Genomic DNA, 12,589 nt, shown 5'->3' on the forward strand with positions numbered 1-12,589 from the left:
TTATGTTTATGTGTAACCTCTTTCTGGACTCATTACATATGCTACGAAACTTGGTGATTTCATTTTTTGGTAATATTAGTATTAGTTATGAGTTTTCAATCTATCAATATGGACCAATGTTAGATAATGGACTTAGAAATGAAATGTCAAATTACATAATGAGTTATACAGTAACACAAAGTAACATCAAAATTCATAACAGAATTACATGAACTCTTACAAAAGACCTTAAATACATGCACAACATTGGTTCAGCTAGGATTAATCCTCATAGGACATGTACGTTTATTGTGACCAATTTGCTTGCAGGTGCTACATCTAGTTTGACTGCTTGTGGGTTGGGACTCAACCCAATCCATTTCATTCTGTATCCTTGAAGACTTCGGTCTACCTTGTGTACGAACCAAAGATGCATTTGGGATAATAGTTGGACCATCTATTTCTGGGTTCAACAACTCATTACCCATTGGAAACCAATGTGCAGCATAGACCTTCTCAATTTGTGTAGATTGATTGTAGGCATCCTCAACTTCAAACAACTGCAAGTCATGAGGCTACTTGTGGGTTACTGTCGACAAATTCTTGAAATCTTAAATCAAAGTGAATCTTCGAACACATGTAACCTGCAAAAAATGAACCCAAATTGCAATGAGTTATACATAAACAACATTACATACAACATGTACACATTCATGTAAATAGGTTACCTAGTTTCATCAGCGTTTTCTTCAGTTCCACGTCCCTAAACTTAGTGTTGAAGTTGCTTCCAATGTGACGAAGACAAAACACGTGATACGCAAATGGAGGCTGCCAACCGGCATGATCCTTCACAGCCCTGATGATGCTGGGGTGACGATCGGATATTAGACATATATCATGCCTACGTGTGACATGGAAACGCATCTGGCTAAGAAACCACAACCAATCATCCAATCTCTCACCCGGTGGAACAATGGCAAACGCAATAGGCAGAATGAATCCATCACCATCCTGTGACGTAGCAATCAAGAGGGTACCTTTGTATTTCCTGTACAGGTGCGTGCCATCAATTTGGATTATGAGTTTACAATATTTGAAAGTCTCAATGCACTGGTGAAAAGTCCAAAATACCCTGCAAAAGACAGCCTTATCGGTGTAGACTCGTAGTTCGTCACAACACTGATCCGTATCAATCTTGAACACAGAACCAGGATTTATCTGTGTCATGTAGGTCAGCCAACCAGGTAAGATGGCATATGATTTTTTCCAGTCCCCAAACAACTTCACAATGGCCTTCATTTTAGCCTTCCAAGCCTTCCTATAAGATATGTTGTATCCATACAAACTTTGTACCCTCTCCTGAATAAGAACTGGTTTCGTGGATGGATCTTCTTTTAACATACCTATACAAAATTCGAAGTCAACACAATCAATAAATATACCGAAAAATTAAACCATAAACAAAAATTCTGTAATACATACTTATAATGGCTGCACAGATTCCATCAGAATCCAGCTGTCTATGGTCCCGAGTAAGGCCTTGGTTTAGGCAAGTGTGTTTTTTACCCCACTTACTAACAACCCAACTATTTCCATTCTTGGGCAACATAGCCCGCACGTACCAGGGACAACCATCATTATGGTGTCGACACTTCATCACAAATCTATGGTCATCACTTTTTGCCACCACAGCAGTACGATGAGACTTCATACAATATAATTTGACTGCATGTTGCATTTCAGATTTAGTTCGAAACTCCTGGTACAAATATAATGGATCCCCTAAATGCCAGCCACCGTGGATGTCATCGTCGCCATACAATATCTCCGTCTCATCATTAGGGTGAGCCCAATTAATGAACGAATAGTGTGGGCTGTCGTTCCAAAATGGCTCAATCTCAGAACCTACGTCCAAATTTAAACTTATCCGTCAGTACGAAAGAAAACACAAATATATATATATATGCAAAATTAAAACTTTAATTTACAATCTTACCATTGCTAACAGGGTCAACACGGAGCGGTGGCATAACCTGGGAACTCAAGTTTCCTGAACTAGTATCAGCGTCAAAATTCCCCTCTACGTCCGTATCTGAGGTGTCACCCAGCGGAATAACACTCTCGGGTTCACCATCGTCTTCGTTGTCCATATCTTCGTCATGCTCATCCTCATCCTCGTCTATTTCCCTCAGTGGTATCTGACTTAAGACAGGTGCAGGTGCAGATAAACTGACCACTCTGTCTTCTTGACTTTGACTTCTTCCATGCACAGGTGCAGATGAAGATTGACCACAGTCTATTTCAACATATATCTCAATAAAGTTTTGAAATTTTCGGTCCACAATTGCATCTATGACACAGTCCACATCTTCATCGTCACATATATCATTACCAATGTAGAATATAGCATCCTTACCAACTGTAGACTCTACCCTGGCGATCATCCGTTGAACGCCATGGCCCCAATTTTTGGTGAATCATCCCCTTCAGCTCATTGTACGTAGTGCCCCGTTTGATTTTCAACATTTTCGTTTTTCCTTCAAATTGAACACCGTTGGGGCCTTCATAATGCTTTCCATCATAGTAAATCATGGTAAAATACATGTTTAGACTTGAGCTCATCTTTCACACGAATTTTGGGGGTAAGAATCAGATTTTAGGGTTTTGGGTTCGGATTTGGGGGAAACAATTGAGAAATAAAGGAAAATGACAATGATTTCACAATTACTATGCCTTAGAGGTGGTGGGATGAAATGGAAGGGTGATTGGAAGGTTCAAAGCTGACAAACAAGAGAAAGAGACCAAGAGAGGAGTTTTGATTTCGAATATAATGAAAATGAGACCAAGAGAGGTCTGGATATAGGGTTTTTCGCGACATTTAGTCGACTAAATAATGTGCTTAGTCGACTAAAAGTGCAAACAATGTAGTCGATTAAGATGAGTTTTTAGTCGACTAAAATTCGTGTTTCATGATTTCTGAGTTTAGCCCATTTAGTCGATTAAAAGTGCAACTTAATCGACTAAATGGGGGCAGGATAGTGGATAGTTCTGGGAGAGGGGCAACTTAGTTATTAATTATTTAATTAGGGGCAAAAGGGTCAAAAAGCCTAATAATAATCATATTATCATTGATAATAAATTTTACATTTTTGATTTATAATGATTTAAAAATATCACCACATAAATGAAAATAACTTATATTATTAATTATTATTTAACTTAATTAATTCAATATCAATTTTCAATTCAACGACAACATAATAACGTTAATTCAATGCAATTTATTTGGATGGAGAAAATATGGGTGAGATGAGTGTTATTTTGGACGAATGATCAAAATTATGCCACATGATGGAACTTAACGAGTCTCGTTGGACCCACCAGCAGGATTGTCACACCCATTCAGACTCACTAGGTTATGCGGCATGGCAAACTAATCCCACTGGTGAGATCAACGAGACTGAAAAATATGGATGGAATATTAAGAAAATATTTCCATGTCATGACATTTGGATAAATAATTTAAAAAAACATTTCACAAACTTGACATGTAAAATCCTTTACAATAATATATGGTTAAAGTTTCAATCCTTACGGCAAAGCATAGGACGCACATCAACATGCTTGTGTACTACAATAAGTTAAAGTTAGTGCGAGATATACAAATGGAGATGTATAGTTAGACATCCCCAAAACAATTAAGCATAGCAGGAAGATACCAAAAAACATTACCCACCGTCGGGGTTCACCCGGTTTTACTAGTAGAATCCTGACCGTTCATCCTAATTACATTTCTTTTCCTTTTTTTCCCCCAAGGTATCCTAAATTACATTTCTTTAGTCGCTCTTATTTTCTCAATCCACATAAATTGCATTAAATTGATATTATTAATTTGTCATAAAATGTAAAAGTAATATTAAATTAATTAAAATAAATAATAATTAACAATATAAATAATTATAATTTGGATGATGATATTCAAAATCCCTATAAATTTATTATTAAACTTATTATTATAAATGACTTTTTTACAATTGTTTTTTCTTTTCTTTTCCTAATTTGACCAAAAAAGAAAGCTCATATAATAATTTGCCAAAAATTTCAAAAACATTAATTTCATTATTACTAATAACAATTTGATATTTAATTTTTTTCCTAGTTTGCCAGAAAAAATGCTAAGGGATTGTATTTTTTCGGACAAATGAAAAAAAATATATCAAGCGTCAAATTGTCATTAATAATAAATTAGACATTTTTGAATTTTAAAAAATTCCAAACAATTGCAACAAATGAGAATTGTTTATAATTTTAATAATTTAATGAAGGATAAAGGATTTCTCCGTTCAATGTAGATAAGTTATATTCGGTGAGTCCAAAACGACCTCAAAACGACATTGTTTTGGGACAGAAATCTAACATGTTTTTGTAATTATAATATATTACAGGATTATATTAATCTTTCTCATTATAATTTTTTTTATCTTATAACTCAAAATGACGTCGTTTTAAGCTCACTGGAGATAACTTCTACAGAAATACTTTTCCCTTTATGAAAAAATAGGGATAAGATGAGCGAGCGAAACCTATGGGGAAGACCATACGACAAGGTAGAACCTAGCGAGTCTCACTGGACCCAGTACTTAGCATAGCAGAAAGATACTAACAAACATAGACCAAAAGAAGAGTAAGAGTATTGGATACAGACAGGTTTTCAAAAGCGTAAGTAGAAAAAAAGTAGATACTATCAAGGAAGACATAGTAGATCCTTAACGTAATAGAAGAAGCATACCTCATCAGTGGATCCAAACCGATTTTTCACAGCGCGAAGCATACGATATGTAGAGTACCTCTCGCCCTGAGCATTAATATGAGAAAATTAGCATGAAGAAAATTGCAATGAAAGTTGATCAGGTTAACAATCCAACTATAAGTACATGCACACAAAATGCAAGGTGTTACAAACAAAACAGCTAGATTTTAGATTAAATGTAACATTGTTTTTTTTTTTTTTGATAACAAAATGTAACATTGTTAAAATAACTAGCACTTGTTAAAAAAAAAAAAAAAACTTCAAAAGGGAATAGGAAGAACCAGGGGCGGTAACCATAAAAAATTTCAGAAAGGAATAAAATAATTATCATCAACAACTATTTCTTTGATATTTTATCAATGACAATAGGGCATATTTTGTTGTGCATGTTATTCTAGTCACACTTCAAAATTCAAATCATCCTCTTTTTACTTATTATTGTTGTGACATTTTGTAATCAATACTATTTCATCCGTACTTGAGGAAGTGGGCACCAAAACTGAAAAGGCAAAATTAAAAAAAATCTAATGAAAAATATTGGTATAAAATGATATATTGATAAGTTAGAATTTGAAATGAACATCATATTGATAACATGTCATCATGAGATCTCTCTTATTCCCTTCCCATTTACTGTCATTTAGCAGAATGCAAAACTGGAAATAAATGCCCCTTATCAAAATTTATTATCTTGCCATGCCCTGAATAGTGCTGTAAAGGCAGGACACTATGTTCAGTAATGTGCTAGATGAAGGTTTCACGATGAACGAATAATATTATGTATCCAAAAAGGATAAAAGAAGCCCATAAAAAAAAGACTTCATGCCAAGTAGTTGAAACAACTATAATGATAAGCATAAATCAGCTTTACCAACTATCTAAAGAAAGAACTATGTAACAAGGTACCAACTTCCATATACAAAACAGCATCAACAATATGCTCCAAGACACGAGGTCCAGCTATCTCTCCAGATTTTGTCACATGTCCAATCTGAAATACAAAACAAAAAAAGGAAGCAAAAAAAATTCAAAACAATTATCATGAATGTCAACTTCAAAGGCCAAAATTAAAGATATGCCCACAAATAAATTACACAAGAAATAACACAAGCAACACCAATCATATGATCCTGCTCTATTAGGCTCACAAAGAGACTACAAAAGCATTTCCACTTTTACCATAATGGCAAATGTAAATAATTGTTGACTGAAAATAAGGGATAAAACCATGAGTAGGAAAAAATGGAAATATCCATTATTTATAGACGTATGCTCACCAAAAGAACTGGAATATTAGTTGTTTTTGCAAATCGCATCAAAGCTGAAGTACACTCCTTCACCTGTCACACACCTAGAAAAAAGTCACGTACCAAAGAACAAACATTTGACTTCACGGTCAAAAAGGTATAGTTAATACACTTTGACAGCTGTCGGCAGGAGCAGATTAAAAACAATAAGATTTAATAAGAGAAAGTAGACCGTTCATCTCAGCAATTGAATTAACCAATTAAATAATTTAAGTAACAGAAAATTGCTACACCATGAATTTTTCCTTTAATAATAAAAAAAAAAAACTTTTATTTCACAATGATCAATACTAGGAAGATGAAGTTACTATGGATAAAAAGCTAGAAGTTCATTGAAAAAAAAAAAAAAAAATCAACTATGTCATGTGACGTATCATTTTAAAACAATCCCAAAGGATGTATTATAAATTGGGTAGACTCCCCACCTGCATAGGCCCTCCAGCACTTCCTATTATTCCTTTCAAATAAACAGTTTGTATTGAATCAATAACCAGAGCACGAGGGGAAATACACTGCTTTCTTCAATATGTCATGTGACATATCATTTTAAAACAATCCCAAAGGATGTATGTACCACGTCACAGTTAAAACATTCAAGATAAATTGGGTAGATTCCCCACCTGCATAATCCCTCCAGCACTTCCCATTATTCCTTTCAAATAAACAGTTTGTATTGAATCAATAACCAGAGCACGAGGGTAAAGACAATGTGCTTTCTTCAATATGTCCTGACACCATGGAAGAAGTAAAATGAAAAAAGAAGACAATTATTGCGACAGCTCCACTCTAGCCTATTAAAAATAAGTTTTAAAGTGAAACAGACTCCTTGATAGTGCCGAGACAACAACTTTATGATCAAATGCATAAAAAAAGTAATGAAATAAGAAAAATGCTACCAGCAAAATCAAAGACAATATACCTCAATGTCAGTACTTGAATATAAATTTATATTTGATTTAATCCCAAGGCGTTCTGCTCTGTGACCAATTTGCTGAAGGCTCTGTTACATAAATGGGAATAAATGCAAGCTAAATCAAGAAGTGTCAGAGACCCTAAAGAACATTTGTAAATCAAACACTAAACTACAGTATCCACCTTCAACAGCAGTGAAATCAAAGATTACCACTGTCTACAACACAAAAATACAAGATATGAGAAGAGGTAAAGGTCAAAATTAATCTGAGCCATGTCCAATATTTTTCATTTTTAAAACCATTATTTAGCAGCTTTTTTATATCTTTTAAACAATAAGTATTATATACATGAATAAGAACATGAGTATATTTTAATTTATTGAATCTGTCCTCTTTTTCTTCCCTAGGCCCTTATTTTGCATTGGTTGTGTTAAGAACTCTCCATCTGAACAATCTGTAAAGTAAATATTAATTAGTAGTCAAATTTTTAACTTACTCTATATTATACAGGACTTACCAAAGTAACATGCAAATGTTCTGATGGCACAAAAGAAATATAAGCAGTATGTGTTCTGCGGGTTTAATATATTTGTGATGACACAGGTTATCCAAGCTCTGGAGCTGTGTGTGAGGGTGTGTGAAACAAAGTTAAAAATCTCCATTTACAATATAAAACATGCATGTGATAATGAGCTTGTAGATAACAAGCATAATTTAAAACTATTAACAGGCCCATTAAAAGCAAACCTCTTCACCAGAGACATATACAACTGGAGATGCTTCACCGTCAGTGCATCCTTCTCCTATCGTTGCCGCAATCTTCCAATTAATCATCACAATTAAACCAGCATTGATGGCAGTTGACCAGTACATTAAAATAAGTTGACCATCAGATTTTTCGATCCAGTTCTACCAACCAAAAATAATCCATACCTGCAACAACAGAGTACTCTTCCCAACACCAGGATCACCACCAACTAAAGTCAAAGAGCCTTCAAAACCACAATTACAAAATAAGTTAGCCGTGGATAATCTAATTAACTCTGTGCTGAAGCATCAAGAACACTTGAATTAAGAAAGATATTAGAACTTTTCAGAAAATTGGCTGTAAGCAATTTGGAAATTCAAATATTAAGCTCATACAGAACAAAAGAATAGAAACAATGTTCAAGAAATTATCCATTCACCAAGATCAATCAACAAAAGCTGCAACACTTGAACTAGTCCTACCCACAAAACAAACAAACATGATTAGGGCAAAAAAATTGCACAAAGTATGAGCGTTCATGAACATTTGAGCATGTAATTGATTCACAGTCATGGCAGATGAATTTTTAAAAAAAAAAAAAACCACTCCCGATTAAACCCTAACTAACGAAGGTAGGGGTAAGGGCAATCCCTATATGCAGCTTTATCTTTACATATTTGTAAAAAGATTATTTCCTAAATTCGAACCCGTGACCTTTCATTCACAACACAACAGCTTTACCACTGCTCCAGACCCACCATCTTTTCATAGAGGATGAACTAAACTTGATAAAAATACAAAGAATGGTATGTTAAAATACAGTTCTTACCAAATAATGCATAATTAGTAATTACAATTTATTACTTGAAACCACAATGTTAAATAATGCATCTGATACTGTGACCTAGCAAATCCATCACACTCAGACAAACGTGAAGAAGAAAATAGAAATGCAAAAGCCTCAACAGTTACTGGCATATCAATGTAGATAAGTAAACTGGATTGAACCTGGTACAAGACCACCACCAAGCACCATAGAAACTTCATTTCCAAAAGGACCAGACCTGAAATCAAAGTGAAACCACACATTATAATACTTGAGAAAAGCACAACATCTTCTGTTGAAGACTAGAGCAGATGCTCTCACACACACCAAGGCATGGTTTAATTAAAGAAGTTCTAGTTAACTCGTTCATAAAGCCAACAATTGAAACAGTGGATTAATAAATAGTCAAATACTTGCAAATCCTCAAGATTAGTTTTTTTTTTTTTTTTTAACAAACTACTCACTCAAAATTTAAACCAACCCCCTCTGTCACTTCAGATAAAAGTCTCAACAGCAATTACTACAAAATCTAAAAATCACTGAATCCCAATAGACAATATAAATATCCAAAACAATTTTTTTTTAGGAACTTACAAAGGAATTCTCCAGCGCAGGTGATCAAATCCACTGTTGACCTCTTCCAATTTCATGGGACGCAACTCACCTGCTCGCTGTGGGAGCCACAAGCCCATTGCATCCTCGGAAACTGCTAATCCAGTTCTGGGCTTATTATCAGCATCGGTTAATTTGGCTTCGTGAAACTCTTTCATTGTGCCAACGATATCACATGAGGGGCACGTGCCCCACCACTGCCCTGAAGTATGCCCACAATTGCAGCAAACCCATTGACTTTTCACCTTCCCCTTTCTCTTCGTTCCAATAATATTTCCCGTTCCACCCAGTCCCTGTGCCTGTGCCTGTACCTTCTTCATCTTCTCACTTGCTTTTTCATCGTCGCTATGATCGCTGTGTCTTTGGGGGTCGAGTGACGTGTCAAAGACATCGCCGTAATTGCTCCAACTACTCGGTTGGTTTCTCTGATTGTCGGATTCATTGGTTTCCGCGGAGAAGGAGTGAGAAAGGAGAGATGAAAATATGCGATTGGGGTTGAGCAGGTGACAATTGGGGTTGAGCAAGATCGTTCTGAGGAGTCTCATGGTGATATTTGATAGAGCATGTCAATTTTGCTTAAGCCCTCTGCTCTGTGTTTCTACTCTCTAGGGTTTATGTTATTCGATTCCAATAGGGAGAGAGAGAGGGAAAGGGTTCTATTCGAAAAATGTTCACTTGAATACTAGAGGGAACCTCGACCCCAAAAGTTGGTTCACATATAGGACATTATAATTTATGCATTTGTGCCGGTCAACTTTTTTTGTGTCTACTTTAATTAGTAAAAAAAAAAAGTGACAGTTAATTGAAATGAATAAATAAGATAAATATGAAAAAAATTATAGTAAAATATCTTATCCTAAATTGAAATTATGGGTATGTAAGTATGTTTGATGTCTATTCTAACAATAACAAAAAAGAAAAAAAAATCCCAAAACAATGACTGTTTCTTAGATTTTAAAACTAAAAAAAACTTGTGCGGATTAGATGACAAATTTTATCTTTGAGCATGATGAGGATGTGCAATATCTTTTTTGTGAAGAATCACTACCTGACATTTATGTTATTTATCTGACTGATCTTACTGGAGTGGAAAGATCGCGAGCTCTAGTGATCCAGTAGCTTCTGGCTTTGTTGGCTATAAAAAAAAAACTAAAAAAGCAGACCAACATAAAGATGTTCTTAATGTAGTGTTTGGTTCGGGAGAAATTTTTTTTTACTAGGGAAATGGTTGGAAAGTGAGTTTGATAGGAAAATGTAAAAAAAGTTGTTTGGTTGACCCAAATATTAACAGGGAAATTTATTTAAATATGCAAAATCTATGTTCGGGAGAAACTTTGCACCTGTTTTTTCACTTCCCCAGTTATCTCAAAATACCACATCTCAAGTGGTATTCTATAACAGTGAATTTCATCCAAAAATCAACACAAAAGTCATTTTCCCATCTATCCTATTTGCCTGGTATTTCTTGAAAAAACCTGAACCAAACGTGGTATTTTCCAATATCCACTTACACTTTCCCATCAATTCCAAAATAAACCTTCAACCAAACACTACCTTAAAAGTTATTTTTTGATGGCAAACTTGTAATTATGAACTTCATCAATGATATTTTTATAAACAATTACAACTTCTTTATAACTTTAAATCTAATTATTAGTCAAAAAAAATTTATTATTCTTTTACTCTCAAAATCAGTTTTCAAAGTCATATTCAAACAATTTTTGAAAACAAAAACAACCTGGTATTTATAATATGTAACAATTCTAATGTTTTAGTTATGCGATTCATTAGATATAAGTAGATAAATGGTCAAATATAAAACTTTTTTTTTTAGAACAATATAAAAATAACCTGCCTCTTTTATAATAATTATAATATATATGTAAAATATCTATTTTACACGGGAATGACCTTTACCTATTCACATGTCTCATGATGTTTAGATAATAATCTTTGGTTTTTATGACCTTTGACATATAATGTAACTATCACATTAATGATATATTAAAATGTAATTACTCTTTTATTCATATTTAGGCTCTTATACAAGAACAGGACATTTATGAAAAAATGTATATGATTAGTAAATTCAGAATTTAGTAATGTTTTCATAGTTTTTTTTTTTTTTTTTTTTTTTTGGATTCTACCAGCATTCGAACCAGGACCAGTATGGTGTTGTCCTCCAACAAGCAACAACTACCACATTGACCACGAATGCTAGTATATTTTCATAGTTTCCAAATAGCGTATAATTCAATCTTTCTTTATTTTCTCTCTGCATTTTTTTTCTTTCATATTTCCAATGAATATTATAACTAAAGTTTTAAATTCAATTTAACAGCATCTATATTCTACTTACATTTTTTATTATTCGAAAAAATAGAGCTGGCAGGATGTATAATTATACTATTTATGTGTTGTCTTTTATTTTTAATTAACTAAGGGTATAATTTTTTATCTTTTGTTATTACGGCACCAAACTTTAGTCATCTTAACATTTTCATCTAACGGCCTTTCTGATCATTTGTTAAATTTGCAACAAAATTAACGGCGATGAGAGTGTAGTTGAACAAGGTACTTCCAACGTCATCTAATTACCGATAGTAGTTGATGAAAAACGAGTTCAGCAAGGGATGCATCACAACTAGAAAAACATGTTTTTGATTTTTTTTTAATATAATTTCCTCATTTACATTTTAATTATTAATATTTCCAATGCTTGCACTACTCGAGAAGGAATTTAGTGCTCTCGGAACACTTTTAATTTGATGGGACGAAGTAGAGAGAAAGAAATAAATAAATAAGGAGAGAGAAGAAAAAAATAAAAATTTAATATATGTGTCATATTCTTTTTTAAGTTCTTTTTCTTAACTTTAGCTTATAAGGAACTTCTAGCTTAAAAAAAAGAGAATTCAAACAGGCACTTAGCAATATCCAGGCAAGTGAGAAGGATATTTCAAAGTTGTCCATATTTGATACAAGTTTTTAAAAAATTCAGATAGTAAATTGATTTGCCCATCATTTCTTATTTCTTTGAAAATTGTGATGAAAAACACTATTTAAGAATATCACTTTGAAGGTGATATTTTGAGATTACCAACAAAATAGAAAAAGGAGCGCAAAGTAAATGATGAAAATGACATTTTTCTAATCTTATTTGTGTATTGTGTAATATTATTTAGTCAATCGTTGCTTTCGTAATTTTATCTTATTTTTTCAACAATATTTTATCTTCAACCAAACATAGATTCAGGAAACTTAAACTAATTACTCTGATAATATTTTAGCCTACTGAATAATTTTTTTTATAACTTTTCTAGAAAACTCATTTCTCACCATATTCCAGTAATTGTAGTTCTTTGATAAAAATTTGTTTGTCCACCTTAAGTAATT

At 33.4% G+C, this 12,589-nt stretch overlaps 1 protein-coding gene across 5 annotated transcripts; it reads right to left on the bottom strand.

The window, feature by feature from the left end:
• Positions 1 to 547: 547 nt before the first annotated feature.
• LOC133309982 (uncharacterized) lies at positions 548 to 9,844 on the bottom strand. 5 transcript variants are annotated; one of them, XM_061510859.1, is made up of 10 exons: positions 9,179 to 9,844; positions 8,767 to 8,822; positions 7,944 to 8,002; positions 7,758 to 7,829; positions 7,016 to 7,096; positions 6,717 to 6,824; positions 6,067 to 6,129; positions 5,700 to 5,780; positions 4,769 to 4,834; positions 548 to 623 (listed from the first exon to the last, which is right to left on the bottom strand). In XM_061510859.1, the coding sequence occupies exons 1-10, from the start codon at positions 9,739 to 9,741 to the stop codon at positions 591 to 593; spliced, it is 1,182 nt and encodes a 393-aa protein (XP_061366843.1). In that variant the 5' UTR covers positions 9,742 to 9,844; the 3' UTR covers positions 548 to 590. The 5 variants fall into 5 exon arrangements, with proteins under 5 accessions (XP_061366843.1, XP_061366844.1, XP_061366841.1 ...); XM_061510860.1 differs by lacking the exon at positions 548 to 623 and adding an exon at positions 1,240 to 1,382; XM_061510857.1 differs by lacking the exon at positions 548 to 623 and adding an exon at positions 2,282 to 2,550.
• Between the last annotated feature and the right edge of the window lie 2,745 nt (positions 9,845 to 12,589).

The sequence above is a fragment of the Gastrolobium bilobum genome, unplaced genomic scaffold (assembly GCF_033153095.1).
Source record: "Gastrolobium bilobum isolate Gb01-03AN ecotype WA unplaced genomic scaffold, APGP_CSIRO_Gbil_v1 utg156608, whole genome shotgun sequence".
Taxonomy (NCBI): Eukaryota; Viridiplantae; Streptophyta; class Magnoliopsida; order Fabales; family Fabaceae; genus Gastrolobium; species Gastrolobium bilobum.

Coding starts and splice junctions, on each gene's coding strand:
- LOC133309982 (XM_061510857.1), bottom strand. CDS start 9,741: ATGAGACTCCTCAGAACGATCTTGCTCAACCCCAATTGTCACCTGCTC. Junction 8,823..9,178: donor CTGCGCTGGAGAATTCCTTT/GTAAGTTCCTAA, acceptor CTTTGATTTCAG/GTCTGGTCCTTTTGGAAATG. Junction 7,830..7,943: donor AGAGTACTCTGTTGTTGCAG/GTATGGATTATT, acceptor ATTAATTGGAAG/ATTGCGGCAACGATAGGAGA.